The 17750-nt window shown below is 38.7% G+C and overlaps 1 protein-coding gene across 1 annotated transcript; it reads left to right on the top strand.

Annotated features, from left to right (window-relative positions):
* The first annotated feature begins 56 nt into the window (after positions 1–56).
* On the top strand, positions 57–16960 carry SRD5A1 (steroid 5 alpha-reductase 1). Its single transcript, XM_031589192.2, has 5 exons — positions 57–428; positions 2374–2540; positions 10245–10346; positions 11888–12038; positions 14318–16960. Exons 1-5 carry the CDS (start codon positions 115–117, stop codon positions 14382–14384), a joined length of 801 nt encoding a protein of 266 aa, XP_031445052.2. The 5' UTR covers positions 57–114; the 3' UTR covers positions 14385–16960.
* Positions 16961–17750: the final 790 nt, after the last annotated feature.

Genomic DNA, 17750 nt, shown 5'->3' with positions numbered 1-17750 from the left:
GGGAGGCTCCGCCCCACTGCGCTGATTGGTCCGAGACGTCGGTGGGCGGGCCGCGGGCTGCCCGATGGATGGAGGTGCCTCGGGGCGTCTCGGCTCGATCGGGCGTAGCGCGACATGGCAGGCGGCGGCGCGTTCTGCGCGTTCTGGCAGCGGGCAGCGGGCCCGCGGGAGCAGCGCCTGCTGGAGCTGCTCTCCTACGGGCTGGTGGCGCTGGGCGCTGTCTCGGCGCTGCTGCTGCGATTCATCCCCATGCCCTACGGGCGCTACTCGTCGCGGCGCTTCGGCTGGCTGCTGCCCGCCCGGCCCGCCTGGCTGCTGCAGGAGCTGCCCGCGCTCCTCGTCCCGTTCGCGCTGGCCGCCTGCATCCCCGCCTGGCGGCTGCCCAACGCCGTCCTGCTGAGCTGCTTCATCCTGCACTACATGCACAGGTGCGGGCGGTCGGGGCGGCGCTCCGGGGTGCCGCGCGCTGTCGGATCTCGGCGGTATGGAACGGGGCGGCAATACGATAAGGGCTTTCAGCGCAGTGCTGCTTACAGCTGCTGCTGGGCTGGCGGTTTTCCCGGCGCTGAGGGCTTGAGACGGGCCGTGCGTTGACCTGGTGGCTCTGCGAACGGGACTGCGCCTCCGCTCCCCGTCCCTCCCTTCGTAAAAGCATGAATGGCTTTGGAATGGGATCTCGGCGTATCGTTGCTGTATGGGAAAGCTGGAAACAGCGGGCAGATGTTGTGTGGCAACGTCATTTTTCTGATTGCATAACGCTGGTGGGGCTGTTTTGCGGATGGTGGCACACTGAAAGATAGCTCTCGTCAGCTTCGGTTTGTTGTAATGCGGTCGGCTTGGAATAATCCTGTCAATCAATTAATTCCTTATGCTTTTCCTTTCAAACCACTGGAGTTTTGCTTCTTCTGTAAGTAACCGGCGACAGGGTGAGAGGGAATGGGAGCTTCAGGTTGGTTGTTAGGGAAAATTTCTTCTCAGAGCAGTGAGGCTGTGGCACGGGCTGCCCGGGGAGGTGGAGGAGTCACCATCTCTGGAGGTGTTGAAGGAATGTGTGGATGTGGCACTGAGGACATGGTGGGGATGGGCTGGCAGTTGGACTGGATGATCTTCGTGGGCTTTTCCAGCCTTAATGGCTGTGACTCTGCTGATGCTTTGAGACAGGAGTCCTCAAGTAGCTGGCAGATACCTGAAGAACGTTTGTACTTCTGTAATCCCAGTCCTGTATTGTTATAGATCCCAATTAAATCAATACGTGATCAGGAGTTGGCTCGTTGTACGGGGTAGAGCACGTAAGCGTTCACTTGCTTTTCTTGTCTGGAGTTTGCTCATTTAATCCTCCAGGAAAAGCCATTGGGATTTCTTGCCTGAATGGAATGGCAGCTGTGGATTTGTCATTTCTGCAACAGTTTTCTTGGGGCAGACTGAAACTACCAAAATGAAGCAATTAATATATTTCAAGTGACTTCTAGGGCTAGGAGGCAACAGAGCTCTATTAAGTTACTTCCAAGGGGATTCTCTTTCTCTTTTCTTTCAAAGCCATGAATATTCCACACTTGAAAATCCAACTTCTGTGAATGGTTTCATAGGCCATGTAGATAAAGATGCTGTCAAAACACCTGCTAGATTATCACATTTTACGATGAAGCAATAGTATAATCTGAGAAACTAAGCAGGTGATTCACCAGTTGTCCTGTGCTCTGGCTTCCCTGCAGAAGTGCCTACAATGTGTAAAAGTACACAGGTGTGCCCCTACGCTTGTTGGTGTGTTGTCTGGTCTAGCTGTAATTATTGTTTTGATTTGTTCTGATGTTTCAGCTCAGCAGTTTCTAATGTACTTGTCCATTTTCTTAGTGTCTTACTCACTGTATGGTGCCTTATTCCATACAGGTAAGGACGACAGAGCTGTTTGTTGCAAGGTATCTTGGTTAGGTGAAGTATATCATCCACCACAATGCCTTTCACACTGATGTTGTCACCTGAAAATCTTGATAGGCTTTGTGTGTAGGGTTTATGAGACCGGGTTCATTTCAGAATGCTTGATTATGGCACTTAAGGTTGAGGAACAAAGCGGGAGAACATTATGTTGTGTTTAATACCAGTTGTCTTTACCACTCCAATCAGAGTAATTGCTTTGGATACGAAGCTCAAAATTTCTGCTGTAAGCAGTCGGGGGAGGACCAATCTCTTAATTCTTGTTAGACAACAAATTAAATATTTAGGTACTGAAGCAAGTGTAACTTTCCATCTGAACAGAGATCAAAGACCGCTGAGAATTTGGCAAGCAGGATATGGTTTATGGATTGCAAGTCTGGACACTGAAAGCATTCTTTATATTTATTTATGCAACAGATTTTCTTTCCTTGTTCATTATAGGGCACTCATATTTCCTTTTCTGATCCGGCAAGGAAAACCGACACCATTTTTCACCTTCCTACTAGCACTTCTCTTCTGTATATACAATGGATACCTGCAAGGCCGAAGCTTAAGCACCTATGCAGAGTACCCTTCAGACTGGTTAAAACGTCCTTGTTTCATTGCAGGTAAGTTAAAATATCCTATGAGAACAGTAGGAGTAGAAATTTCTCTTTATCTTCACAGGTGTTTTTGTTTTGTTTTGTTTTTTTTAGCTAATGTTATAATATCTTCAATCACATTTTAGAATTTTTCTCACAGCATTCAAAATAAGCTTAGTTATCTTGTTTGCCATAGTATAGCTGGAAGCTTTTTAATCCTTTTTTTTTTTTTTTTAATTTTATTTTTATTTTATAGCTGTGAACTGAGAATTTTTTCTCTAATGTCAGCACTAAGTGAGAGTACTTTGTTCTTTGACACCAAAATGAATAAGAATATATTGTTTCACTATTGTGGTCTTCAGTGGAACTTGCAGCTTACGGGTTTAGAACCATAGATTTTCCACATAACATACTGATTAAACTAAAATTCCTTGTTTTGTGATGTCACAGATATTGAAGGTTTGTACGTGGTCGAAAAAAAAAAAAAAAAAAACAATTTTATGGAGTTATGGTAGTTGATGAATTGCAGCATACCACTTATAATGTCAAAAGACTCTGTCGTAATACGGATGTACTTTGTTGAAGAGCAAAACTGCCCCACAAGGATAAGTTGATGGGGTTGATCATTCAGCCCTATGGGGAGGTTAGTTACTCTTGGAGCCAAGCATGTAATTAAAAGAGTAAGATGACCTCATTGCAGCCTTCCAGTTCCTAAAGGGAGCCTACAAATAGGAGGGGAGTCAACTCTTTATAAAGATAGATAGTGGCAGGACAAGGACAAGGACGAAAGAGAGGGAAAATTTCAGCTGGATATTGAGGGGAAGTTTTTTACCAAGAGAGTGGTGAGGTGCTGGCACAGGCTGCCAAGAGAGGCTGTGAATGCCCCTTCCCTGGAGGTGTTTAAGGCCAGGCTGGATGGGGGCCCTGGGCAGCCTGGTCTAGTATTACATATGGAGATTGGTGGTGTTGCATGTGGCAGGTGAGTTGATGCTTGATGATCCTTGAGGTCCCTTCCAACCCAAGCCATTCTGTGATTCGACGTTTGCATGCAGTATTCCTTGCCTTATTTTTTGTTTCCTAAGCATTTACTTTTACCTACTGTCAAAAATAAAACCATTTTCCAAGGTAGTCTTTAAAGAAGGGTCTCTATGGTCTGAAGATAAGCCAGAATATTTTCTTTTCTAGAGTCAGAGCAAGTTAGTGTTTCTCGCAGATTTCTCATGCCTTGTACAGCAAAAATAAGGAAGCTTGGCCATTCCTGCAGTGTTATTGTGGATGGCAACAGAGGATCACTGTGCTAAATGCTGTAATGACTGAGATTAATCTATTTAAATTTCTTCATCTTGTGAAGATTAGGAAGAAGTACTGTATGTGCTCTAAAGATGGAAAATGTGAGGTACAAGGGAATAACTTCAGTGGGAGGTAGGCAGCTAGATAGTTGTATCTGAAACTCTCTCAGTACTTTTGAAACTTCAGTCTCCTTACATTTGGTTCCAACAACAACAAAAAAATGATCCAAAGATCAGCTGATCAAAACTGGTAAAGACAAGTGCAATACAGAGTATAAAACTTCAGCTTCCGGTATTCTAATCCAGTACCTTAATCAAAAGGTGATCTCAATGCAGTGCTGTAAACATGAGTCACGAGGCATAAATTAATGCCTCCTTACTGCAAGATCTTTTAAAATGCTATGTGATAAGCCTTGCTTGATCTTCCTTGTTTGTTTTTTCATTTTGTTTTTTGTTTTTTTTTTTGAATGCTCTTTTTTCAAAGATTTCTTAAAGATACAAGTTAATAAATAAAAATATTTAGGTTCAGCTGCCTTCAGTTGTGAACGTTTCCATATACGAATTTTGTTTGCAAGTAGCAGTAGTTTAGAATATATTTTTGTATGTATTTCCTGTACTGCTAGTCATAAGAAGTGTTGCTTTAATGACTATAAGAACACCTTTTAAGTCAAAAATATTGCTTTAGAAGGGAAGATGAGGGGAAAGTGGATATATTTCATATACTTTGCATTTCATTGTAGTGCTGTCCCTCAGTATATCTTATATGAAGTTATATGAGGAACAGAAATGGCCATGTGTCAGTATGCAGCATGACCAATTAAGTTCTGTAACTGAAACCTGAAATGAGATAAATTTGCCATGAAGACAGAAATTAGGAAAGGTGAGGCTAATTAACCACAGTAGTGAGAGTTTGCAAGGAACTGATGTGTTTTCTATTTGTGCATCCTTACTGAGTGTCTGTTTGCAGGTGTTTAAGAGTTCATTGGTTTGGAGCAGTTTCATAGTTTTTAATGCAGTTCCCATGTTTCCATGATTTCTGATTTCTGTGAACTGTGTTGGCTTTGTTCAGAGCAGCGAACTAGTCTGTTTTGAAAGAAAATAGGAATGTTCTGCTTCAAATGCAGTACAAGACTTGATAAAACCATTGAGATGCAGAGCAATGTGGGAACAACATTGTGATCCTTAAGCATATCTCTCATGCCAATAAAGAATTTGTGAAAAGCGGGAGTACTCGTGGTACCTTGAAGTGATTGATGCTATTAACAGGGTCCTATGCACCTGCACATGTAATCAGTCATCTGCAGACAGTCATCCCCTTTCACACCAGTGTTCTTTCTTAAGCTGTGTTCAGTTGTGTCAGTAAGTCCTTCCTTTTGTGCCTTGCTTTAGCTTCATCAAACTCTTGCATTATACCTTATGCTGTTCTAATTATTTTAAATCCCCATTCAATTGCTTTCTCATGTTGACAACTAGCCCCGTCTGTCAGACAACACATTTCTACTCTGCTCTGTACACAGAGTAGCCATGGAAAGAGCATGGGCAATGCCATTATCTGGGTCCACAGAAGCTGACGTAGCTGTTGTGTCTATACAGCAACTTGCTTTACGTATTCTTGAAACCTGGAATGGGGAGGTGAGTCAGAAGGCACTTACCATGCTGTCACTCTGAAATAGCCTGCAGAGCAGGAGTACATTTTTTTGGAAGACAGATCCTATGTGGGCAGGGGTGATTGGGAAAACAAGAGCAATGAACACGTAGTAAACAGGAAACTGTCCTTCTTATGCAAGTGTTTTAGTATTACATGAAGCCTTAATTTCCAGGTTTAATACTGATGGATGAAAAAATCCTCTTGAATCATAGAGTATCCTGAATTGGAAGGGACCCATAAGGATCAACAAGTCCAACTCCAATTCCTGCATCATGTGTCTTGAGAGTCATCTGTATTTCACAGTGCATCCTGTGGATCTGAGAACCTACTGATGTACACTGACTCCTTCCTGTTTACCTATCAAGACTTACCTTGGGCAGAAGCCAAGTCATGCAGATCATGGCCCAGCTCTTAATTTTGTAGAATGGAGTCTCAAGATTCAGCCATGATGAGGACATGAGAATATGGACAGTAAAGTACAGTGCTCCCAGAAGGCAGCATTCTCAGAACTGTAGTTGCATTTCAGAAAAATTAAAGGATCTTCAATTTTAGAATTTAGAATCAGCATAGTACTGATTAGAACTTTAAGTATAGAGGTTTTTTCTTGTGTTAGTACTGGATTGTATTAGTAGAAATACTGTTTACACTTGAGTAGAATCAATTTGTGTACTATTCAAGAAAATTGATTTCAAATTACTGTATGGATAGAAATAATGATACGCTTATCTAATAGTACAAATAACATCCCTTATTTTTCAAGGTATGTTTTCATTTTCTTTTCTGGCAATTATCAAGTTGGTACGTAGCCACCAGTGCAAGAGAAGCAAACATATTTTATACTTAGAGATAGTAGGAGTTCAATACCCTCTGTTTGGATAGAGATTTATTTTTGGAAGAAAAGACATTCAGATGATATGCTTTCCTAAAAACATTTGAGTAGCATTTGAGTCGCTCTGTACTTTTGAATTTGATATTTGAATTCATCTGTGAATTCCTCATGTTGATCTAATATATTGGCATCTAAGCTATCTTGAGTAATTATGTTGAATTTACAATTGAGAGGGTTATGATAAATTTTAGTATAAGACGTATAGCATTTACAAAGCTTGATTAGTAATGGAAACTTCCTGCTCTGTGCTATGAGTAAGAAATGTGCTTATTTACAGGTCTACATTCTGCTTGTAGTGTAAGCAGCCTGTAACAAGCCAATCAAGCAACGTTTTAAACTTACTGAGGTAAATATGGAAAGGACTTTCACGCAGCAACTTTATCTGTAGAGCAGTCAGATCCTTCTTAATCCACATGGAAGCAGGCAGCTAGATCTCTTTGGTAAACATCACCAAACAATAGAAAAGAAAGCTGACAATCAAACAGCTAACAGAGATTCTACTGTTTTCTCTGTTTTGAAAGAGAATCATCTGAAAGACTTAACATATTACCTTTACACTCAAAAATTATACCTAGAGTATGAAGTGACTTGGCTTAGAATCTCCAAAAGTAATGCCTCTTACTTACTTCCATGGAAATACAACAGATACAAAAATACCACTTAATTGAACAAATTCTTAGCTACGAAACAGTATTTTGCAACCCAGTCACCAGCATTAGCTGTGCTTTTTTTTTTTTTTTTTTTTTTTTGCCACAGTGAACAAGAGCTTGCATGCCATGCTTATAACAATCTACCCCAACAGAGGTAACCTGTTGTCCCCCCTACTGAGATGCACCACCCATCCCTCACTGTGAATGCATCCACTGTTTGGTCTCCAGAAACATTCAGCAAGTGCAGATGAATGTCAATGGGTGCAATTTTTTCTGCATGGAGGAATTCATTGACAAACTTTTGCTCTGTAGGCACTCCCATGACAGACACCATTCTGTAAGACTGCCCCTCTGCTGCCATCTGTTGTATGACAACAAATTGTAATAGAATATTGATGGGAAGGTTCATTCTTTACTGCCATCAACATCTGTCTCTGATGTCATGGACCAACATAATAAAAAGGCACTGCTTTCAGAGCAGCCCTTGTGCTTAGTCCAAATAAAATTCAGTATTTTTGCAGGTGGGTTCAATTCAGTTGGCCTGTGTGGAAAAATTTGAATCTTGTCTATTCCCAGCAACAAGAATACTTTTATCAAAGATGACATGTAACCAGAGATTTAAACAGAAAGATGAAAACTGTGAATTGCAATCCTAGATTTTTTTGGTATATCATGTGCTTTATTGCAACAAAACCTGAGGATGCAGAACACTGTAACCTTTATTTCTATAAAAACTTGGATTGAGTGGTTAAGCCATCCTGCTGTGTGACACAAGATAACAGTAAATAGGTTGCATCAAGCTTAGAGTTTTCTTGGTTTTCTCAAAATGTGTTCTTGTATCAGGGCCAGAAGTTCTGAATCTGAGGGATCAGCATTCATGCCTGTTGCTGGCAACTGGGCTCCTCAAGGTAACAGGAGGAATGGTTCTGTATTTTCAGTCAATAAAGACAAGTTGATTGGTGCAGCTAAGGCTGGAAGGCAATCTCTTCGTGGTTAATATGAAGTCCATTATGATATCGATAAGATGATTAGAACGTAACTTTCCTGGAACTTTGTTTAGATACTGTATAGAAAGGTCTGGTCTGACTATAGGTGTTTCCCTTCAAAGCAGCATGCTGCAAGATATAAATGGATAGCTTCTCAGAATTCTTCTCACTGGACTTCATAGGCCTGCTGTTAAGTTAGAACTGGGATAGGATACATCTCACTTTGCAAGTATTTCAAACAATGTTAAAGGATGCTTGTTTCAAGCTGGCTTTCAAAAGGTTTACAGCTTAATTTGTGGTTACAGATGAAACTTCGTAGAAACTGTATTCCTGAGAAAGCTGCTAACAGCTTCTGTTCCCCAGTAGCTGCAGTGATAACAGCCGGTTAATTATTGTTGTCATTGAATTAAAATGTTGGCAGATCTTTTAATGAATGGCATGTGCATAAAGCAAGTACAAACAAATGGTCTTTGATCTTGCAAAATGAATTCCAACAGCTGTGTGAAGGCAAGTGTTTGCCCTCATGGAGGCCTTTGAGGTTTGTGTGGATTAACTTATCAGACCGAATACATTGATAAGATTGACACACTAACAACTTAAAAAAAAAAAAAATTGACTAATGTAAGATGTTGTGCATGGTTTCCTTTTTCTTAATGTCAAGCCTGTCAGACTCCTCAGTTAGTTTCTGTTCAGATAGTTGAACACCCAAATGACTTAGAGCTGTTTAATGAAACCTTGTAATTAGGTTAATGCATTTTTTTTTACTATATACCAACCATCTTTATCCCTTTTGCTAGTATTACCAAACACACACTCACGGCAAGTCAAATATGGGGGGGGGAAGGAGGGGGGGAAGAAGAAAATCCCAATTAAGTGCTAACTAAGCATGCTTTTTCCTGCTTTTCTGTCTTGTAGAAGCTAGATCACAACTAAAGCAATAAGTTACTCTGAAATCAGTTATCTTTGTTCTGTGGATCTTTGAATGTGAACAGTATTAAGTTGTAGAATTATCAAATTTGTAGAGCGTTTTGCTCCTTTTGTCTGCCTCTCTCAGCTCTTTATTTCGCCTTCACAATAAGTCACAGAATATCCTGACTTGGAAGGGCCACACAACAACCACTGAGTCCAACTCCTTGTTCTACATGGGACCACCTAAAAGCCAAAACCTTGTCTGAGAGCATTGTCTAATAAATAGTTTTTGAACTCCAGCAGCATGGGGCTGTGAATAGTGCTCTGGTGAGCTCATTTCAGTCCTCAACCACTTTCTGGTGAAGAACCTAAGGAAGCTGTAGGCCTCCATGAGGCCTTCCCTCAGCCTCCTCTTCTCTGGCCCGTAAAAAAAACCAAACAACAAAACAAAGAAAAACAACACCAAAGCAGGGGACCTCAGCTGATCTTCACACACCTCCCCATCTCTGTAGCCCTCCTTTGGATGCTCTCTAATAGCTTTATGTCCTTCCTATATTGTGATGCCTGAAACTACCCACAGTTTTATGCAAATTGGGTCTTAGCATTCATTCTCTGTTGCACTTAACTTAGAATAAATTTCTGGTTTTGATTGCAGAGACAAATCTATTACAACCTGGTACTGAATTTGAGAAATTATGGCAGAAGTTCTTCCATAATCTTAAACTGCATGGTTTCCTTTTTTTTTTTTTTTTCTCCATGTTATTTGGTGAATAATTTCAAGCTCAGAGTTTGTTAATGCTCAACAAGACTAGGTTTAGCAAGTTCCTACCCTAAACTTCTAGGAGCATGTTATCTTTGTTAGTCTTGCATCAGAATCTACTGTATTTTTTCATTCCTCTTAATTACAAAACAGTCTGCTGCAGGAACTTTGGCATATTGTCATTTAAAAAGAAGTCTGAGGTGTGTCATTTTACTAGGAATGAGAATGACCAGTTTTCCACGTTTAAAATGTTGATGTGTTTGGTTTTCTATACTGAAGTTAGAATAATACATATGTGTATGTATGCATGCATACACATAAATGCATGCTTATTTTTGTCTATCAACCCAAGAATAACACTTTATACTTAAAATAGTGTTTCTGTCAAGAGACTGGTTGATTACTACAAGCCTTATTTACCCAAGAGCTCTTTGTGAGACTGGGATTGTCCATAGAGTCACTAGAACTGCTTATAGTGCTTTACATTACTATGTTCCAACTGCTTTGAGATAACGTGCCTAGTATATTATCCGTTACTTTGTTTTCTGATTATTTTCACTCAGTGTACTGTAGACTAATATTCTAAATATTTCTTTTCAGGTTTCATGGGGTGGCTGATCGGCATGGCAATCAATATTCATTCTGATCATATCCTTAGAAATCTGAGAAAACCTGGAGAAACTGGTTACAAGATACCAAGAGGTAATAAATAATCTATATAGCAAGCAAAGCATTTTTCAGGAGGAGTTCTGGGACTGTTCAACCTGGAAAAGAAAATACTTATGATGATCTTATCAACAGATGTAAATACCTGATGAGAGGCAGTGAAGATAAAGGAGCCGGGTTCTTCTTAGTGGTGCCTGCTGACAGGCAAAAAGGCAACAGACACAGATGAAAACACACGAAATCCTATATGAACACACAATTCTATTTATTTTTAAGTGTGATGGTGGTCAAAGAATATAGAGCAGTTTGCCAAGAGAGAGTCTGCAGTTTCCATCTTTGGAGATGTTGAAAACCTGACTGGACATTTTTCTGGGCTTCCAGCTCTAGTTGACCCTGCTTGAACAGGGTAGAGTTGCACTAGGTGACCTCAAGAAGAATCTTCTAGCATAAATAGATATTCCAATCTGTAAATGTGATCTTCTAAAGCTTGGTATTATCTTTTTAGAGGTAATAAGTTATGATTTGAGAAGAAACTTGTAATAGCACTTTGTCAACCTTAGGAAGTGGCTTCTTAGAGTTCATATTATTTTTTCCACCAAGAAGATAATTTTATCTTTACATGGGCATTTGGATTTGCATCTACTGCTTATGAACACTACTGTGCTGTGAAATGTTCAGAAGGAAATAAGATGTTCATTGCTGCTTGATCAAGAGAAGTTGTTTTTTTGATATTACTTATCCAAATCAAGCGCTGGAATTCTGCTTTTGTTTTGTCACAAAAGCAAAGCAATTAAAGCAAGGTCAAAACATGTCCTTTATTAGAGTTGGCAAATATTTGTTTGTTTGGTCCCATTGGCACGGTGCTTACTGTGATGTCAGTTTGTATGCTAACTTTGGAATTAGGGTGAAAGTTCTTACTTTATAACTCTCCCATTGGGTGAGTACTGACTGTTTATGCCAAGTTGGCCGTAAAATATACCTAACACAAACTGATAATTTTTATTTTGTGAGGGTCAGTGTTGAAGTACTTGCAGTTAAGATCTTTCTCTACGCCTGACAGGATGCAAGAACAAAAGGGCAACACATATTAAGCTAGAGGATAAATTTGCAACTTGGATTTTGAATAAGATTTTTTGTCATTTACCTGAGATGCATCATTTCTCCAATTTATTGAAGTATTGTATGCTAAAGAACCATAGGGATATTTTATGAGACTATTTAAAAGGGATTACTTTTTTATTTTTGTTTATTTAAAAAAAAAAAAAGTTCAGTTCATGGTCAGTGCCAGCTTGATGTCACTGTCAGTGATTTAAGGAGGCATGAAATCACTTGTTACTAAGTGTATTGGCTTTTTTTTTCCCTGTGATTTGTAAAGGATAAATGGAGCTGGATAAGAATGAAGACTGAAGCAATCCTACATAGTACAGCCTGAACTGCAAAACACTGTTTCTACTGCTTTAAAAAATATACAAAGAGACACTGATGATATGGGTGGTCTAAGACTTGCAATAAAAATACCATCAAAGATCTCCTTGATTAACGTGCTTTTAAAGTAATCCTGCCCTTTCTGCCTTTAGGAGGAATGTTTGAATATGTCAGCGGAGCCAACTTCTTTGGAGAGATCCTGGAATGGTTTGGATTTGCTCTTGCCTGCTGCACTATTGAAAGCCTTGCATTTGCACTGTGTACGCTTTTCATTTTGGGTTCAAGGGCAAAGCAACACCACCAGTAAGTGTTTGTGTCTTATAATTTTTGCTGTTCCACACTTCATTTCCATTTCATAAATTATACCACAGAGATGTTGCAGAACAAGTCTAGTGAAAAGCTGTTATTGCTGTGGAAAATGAGAGAATACTCTGAGAAGTATTAAACGCGACAAGATTTCAGTAGGGTAGTTAAGCATAAGCGCACATCATACAATGAGATGGTCATGGCTATTCATTAAATGAATGTAGTTCATTCTGGACCTGTGAAGACCTACTTTGACCTGCTCATAACCTCACTGCTATACCAGGTTGCCCAAAGCTTCATACATTTGAGTTCAGAGTCTCTCTGAGGACAGAGATTCCAGCACATCTGAGGAAAAATATCTTGAGTGCTTTGCCATTCACATAGGGAATAATTCTTTTTCCTTATGTCTGGCTGGAATTTTCTGTGAGCTTTTATCCCTGTCTCTTGACCATTTTCTGCACACCTCCAAGAGGGATATGGCTCTGTCTTCTCTCTAATATCATTGTGGATAGTATGTGACTGCAATTAAATGCCCCACTTAAACTTCTTTTCTCCAAGGTGAGCAAATCTAGTTAATTCAACTCTTCCTTGTGTATTGAATGTTCCAGCTACGCAGCTGTCTAAATGACCATCTGCTGAACTCTTCCTGAGTTTTTGGGCATACTGAAAGTCCAAAATTGGATGTGGTAATCTAGATATAGTTTATTGACTGCTGAATAGTGGTGAATAAGCACTTGCCTTAACTTGGGGCTTTATACGTGTTAAAGCACTTCAGTATGCAGCTAGCTATTGTCACTGCAAGGATCCATCATGTTGAACTCAGTGTTCAACCTGTCCACCAGAATGTCCTTCCCTTTTTGTGCAGAGCTGGTACCTAACTAGTTAGTCTCTAGTCTGCAGTCTGGCATGAGGCCATTGCATCCCAGCTGCAAGGAATTGCATTTTCTTTGTGGTTTTCACTCCATTATCTTAGGTCTCCTATTCCAGTACTTATATGCAGAAATAACGCTGTGTCCTCTTCCTCAGCAGCCCAAGTGGTGAGGAAGGAACCAGTCGGGTTCCTCAGTCTTTCCTCATGTATTATGTTCTTTGGACACAAATTCCATGGTTTGTTTCTGTGCATCTTAAGCCTTGGTAAAACTCTTTCATGTTTTTGTAATTAGAGTGTTACGAAAAACCGTAAAGGTTGTTAAAGGAGTTAATTTGCATTAAGGGAATCGATGTTTTTTTTTGTTTGTTTGTTTTTTAATAAAAGGAGTAAAGGGGGAGAAAAAAGCAAAAGCAAAAACAGCAAATCTAAGCAAGTTTCAATTTTACAAACTTGGAATAAATTACTGAAAAGTAAGATAATATATAATAGTGTAATGTTGATGTCACACAACTGCAGGTAATCATGCAATGCATGCTTTCTATAGAAGTCACAGAACTTCCTCTTGTGTGTCACTAGGCAAACAGGCAATGTGCACTTATTCAGTGTTGAAACTGTAAGACAACAACATTAAAATCAGTTGTGCATTATTGTGAGAGTTTCATTCTCTGCTTATTCCAAGTTCAGTCTTTCAGTTAATTTCTGTTAATGTGAACACTTACAACTTTGAGGAGCCCAGATTACTTAACTTTTTTATATATTAGAGAAGCAGAAGTACTTGAAAATAGGAGTAAATGTGTTTGTCATAAAGTGATGTAATAGCATCTATTAGTGTAATGTGGTCTGTTTGTTTGTTTGGTTTTTTTTTTTTTTTTTTTTTTTTTTTTTGTAATTGTCTGGTTGTGAAAATAGTAATAGTTGTTGAAGGGAACTAGTAAAGCTACTATAGTGTTTGACTATGTGAGCTCTGACTGGAATTGAGTTTTTCTATCCAGAACAATGTGTTGATCCAATGTGTAAAGTATCTCATGCTTGCTTATGTAGTCATTATAAAATTTGACTTATTCCCTTGGATATTATTTTTTCCTCTGCTTCTAAAATACAAATAGGAATCATTACAATATACATTTTATTACAATAGGCCATTCCTTCCCTGGCTGCTCCATCCCACCTACTAGTTTGATTAGTGGAAGTGGTAGCTTTGTTATACCTCACAATCAGATTTTCTTAGGATGAGTGTGGTAAATAGCAGTTTTCTATCCAGAGTAGGTTCTGAAGACATTTTTTTCTGGCTTGTATTCAAAAATACATATTGATTAAATTGAATGCATTGTGCAGTTACTTAATTTCCTTGAAAGTATTTTGAAGATGCAATACTCAACAGATTTGTACTTTTCTTTTTTTTCAGATGGTACCTTGAGAAATTTGAAGACTACCCAAAGAACAGAAAAATTGTGATTCCATTTGTGTATTAGTTTATTATTTAAATACCATCAGGTTCTGATGGTAGCAGCATTTTTAAATGGTTACATCTTGGAACAAGTAACACTTCACGAGTGTTACCCAGCCAGTGTATTCTCATCACTGTGACAAAGCCTTTGTATCAGTGCTGTTAGTTACTGCTTTTCCTTGTAATGAAAACCCCAAACTCAGTGGGCATGGTGAACAGGAACAGAAGTGCTTTTGCAGTGGCACATCACCACCGTGAGTACGTAAGACAAGACATCTGAATTCATACCATGGAAACTGTTGTACAGGATTTCTCATACGTCAGTTTCAGCCTATGGTTTTCTGGTGTTCCCATCTGAGGATTGTGCTATAACAGTCACCCTCAGTGTATAATCTGGCTGCTGTGTTCAGTTTTCTACTTGTCTACATACACCAGTGGGATTGATTTGATCGCCTTTCTTATTTCTTCCCTTTGCCCTCCATTTCCAGGAGATCAGATGCAGACCAAAGACATTAAATGAATACAGATACTGTGAGATGAGAGATGTTCTTCATCTCCTCTGCACTCCTGTGCAGATATGAACAAAACAGGGATAAAACTTACTGCTGTTTACATTGATAGCTATAGTGGTGCCTTTCCCAAATGACTGATTTTAAACATCTACCTCTCAAATTTCATAGCCATCTCAAATAATACTCAACATGTGTTTTCTGCTCAATATTATTTTAGAGGACATTATTTATAAGGGATAAATTGTTCTTTTTAATAATCTGTAGATTTTGCTTACTATATAGTTTTTTTAAAAAAGCCTTTTCCTATTGACAGTGAGCTAGATTATATTTTTTAAAAAATGGAAAATTATAAGGCTTGTTTCTTGTTTTATCAATATTAGTTCTTGCTCAGATATATTTTTATTCTGAAGGTCTCTGGTGGTATTTTAAAGACACGATGGGATCTCGGGCATACTGACTCTTGTTTGCACATATTTGTGTCCTTTGCATATTTGTGATATTCAGTAACTTTAGAATTGGAGAAAAGTCAGTTTTTCTGCAGAATCCTTAAGGGGAAAAAAAAAGCTCTCTGCACATGTACTTGGGAAATCTTTCTTCAGGACAAATTGGTAATATAATTTCACTAAACACTGAGTTTTCCAGTATTCCATCAAGCTTTGTTCAGAGCTCAATTTTTTTTTTTTTTTTTTTTTTTTTTTTGGTATGAATTACTCTACTCCCAGAGAAATCAAAGTAATACAAGGGAAGAACTTTTACCTTAAATTTTTTTAGATTAGATATATATATAGATAGATATTTTAAATATATCCAAAAGTGAAAAAGTGCTGTGCTACCCAAACTTCTGCTTAACAGTAGTTTCTTCCTACTCTCCTTGGCGCAGTACTTAGTGCACTGAATCCTTGGCTATCATTATGGGTTTATTCAAGGGTATAAAGAAGTGTAGCACATTCTATTATTATTGAGTGAAATAGTCAGAGAAAGGAGAGGAGCAAAACTGTCATTCATGTTGCAATGATAACCTAAGCCATCAGACTGTCAGCTGCTCTTCATAGTGATTATGACCAATAATGCTCTCTTCCAACATCCAGGAAGCTCAGCTGAGGGAGAATCTAGGAGTACCCATTCCTTTGAAGCCAGTGTCTGTTGGCACGGCTTGATTCTCAAATTGTTTAATCTCTTAAAAAAAAAAAAAAAATGTTTACATCTTTTCCTATATATTTTTGTTTTTGATCACACTGTAATATCACAGTCGATCTTAGCTGTTTTGATCACTTAAAGTGTAGTCGGAAGAGAATTTTAGAGACTGTCTTATATATCCAGGTATTTGTAAGCCCTGTTACATCCTTGTGGCAGTTCTTAAATATGGGTATCTAAACATTCCAGCTATCAGTATCCCTTTTAGAGGAGCAAAATGCATCAACATCTAATCTAAGTGTTTAAGTACTTGCGTGGTTATCAGTGAACTAATATTTGTATTTTTGGGTTTAGTTAAAAAAGCACTAATGCTTTTTTACAAACAGTAACAAACAACCAGTAAAAAAATGACTTGGCTACAGCAACTTCATCTGTAATCCCTCCTTGTTTACTCCTTCTAATGAAAAGGTGAAGATTCAAGAGATGTGTAACTATTTATAGGTGGTAGTCTTCTATTGTAGTTCACAGGAAATTTCTACTGATGCATCAGTTTTGCTCTGATTCTATGCTGCTAAATATTTATATTGATTAAAAGTTTAGCTTATTTCGCTCAGTGTTAATTTATGGTTTGCCTGTAGCAGAGTGGAGATCTGAGACACATGGTCCTCCAAGGAGCTTACTGGTGTTCTAGTTAACTGGAATATTAAAAATAAAATGTAAACAAAGAACAATCTTCTGCTTTTTTTATGTTCTAATTACACTGCTTTAACCTGCCACAACTGAAGTACAGAACTGTATTTGAGGCAGTTTCTTCTCACACATCGTACAATACAACAAGGTGACCACCACTGGTGAAAATTATACAATCATTCTGGGCAAATTCTAGACCTTTTATTTGAATGCTGTTCCTTTTTTGATTGTAATACTTCATTTGTACTCTCCTCCCATTTCGGGATCTTTCCCAGAATTTATCTATCTGTGAGAGAATATGATATTGAGAGGTTTTTCTTGAAAGAAAACAGTGTAAAAATGAATTCTGGTTTGCTGTTTCCAGAAGGAGGAAATGTGTATGCTCCTTATGAGGTAGTAGTAATAGCTATCATAATTTCTAACAGACATCTCTACTCACATTACCTGCATCTTTCCCAGAGATCCCTACTCATAAAAACAGTTTGTGGCATCTGGCTTGATTACTTTACTGTTAGTCCTTGTTCTAACTTGTGGAGGGTGACCAAGACTTCTGTACCTGTACCTGTGAGTTCATTATCCCAAATAAGATCCTGAGGACTGTAGTAGTAAAGTTGTATTGGAATAACTGCTATGTGAACTGGACCATATACATTCAAAAAAAACCAACCAACCAAACAACAAAAAAAACCCCACCCATGTAGAAATCACAAGATAAATTTCTATATAAAGATATACAAGATGAACTTATATAAAACAAAATATGTAACTGATGCTCTATACTTGCATATAACAGTGCTTCCCATTACCAAAATCTAGTTTACTACAAGTGAGCAAGAACTGGATGCCATGTGGAGCCAGGACTTATACTGGTATGAAGGTGGCTCTGAAAGGAAACCCTCTGAGAAAAAGCCCAAATTCCTGCTGCTCTCAGCTTTTCTTCATAGCTCCTGATGAAACAGGAGTTTATGCAAGTTTTTAAAAATAAGATTGTGCAATAAACAATTGTATTGCACTTGTAGGCAGAAGTCGATTGCATTCAGTAGTTTTCTTAAACT

The sequence above is a fragment of the Phasianus colchicus genome, chromosome 3 (assembly GCF_987193195.1).
Source record: "Phasianus colchicus chromosome 3, bPhaCol1.hap1.1, whole genome shotgun sequence".
Lineage (NCBI taxonomy): Eukaryota > Metazoa > Chordata > Aves > Galliformes > Phasianidae > Phasianus > Phasianus colchicus.
The sequence above is the reverse complement of the archived record's forward strand: the minus strand, read 5'-3'. Positions and strand labels throughout refer to the sequence as shown.

Bases quoted from the DNA above. Each gene is read 5' to 3' on its own strand.
- SRD5A1 (XM_031589192.2), top strand. From the start codon at position 115: ATGGCAGGCGGCGGCGCGTTCTGCGCGTTCTGGCAGCGGGCAGCGGGC. The intron at 2,541-10,244 runs GTAAGTTAAAAT...ATTTCTTTTCAG, and splicing joins ACGTCCTTGTTTCATTGCAG to GTTTCATGGGGTGGCTGATC. The intron at 12,039-14,317 runs GTAAGTGTTTGT...CTTTTTTTTCAG, and splicing joins AGGGCAAAGCAACACCACCA to ATGGTACCTTGAGAAATTTG.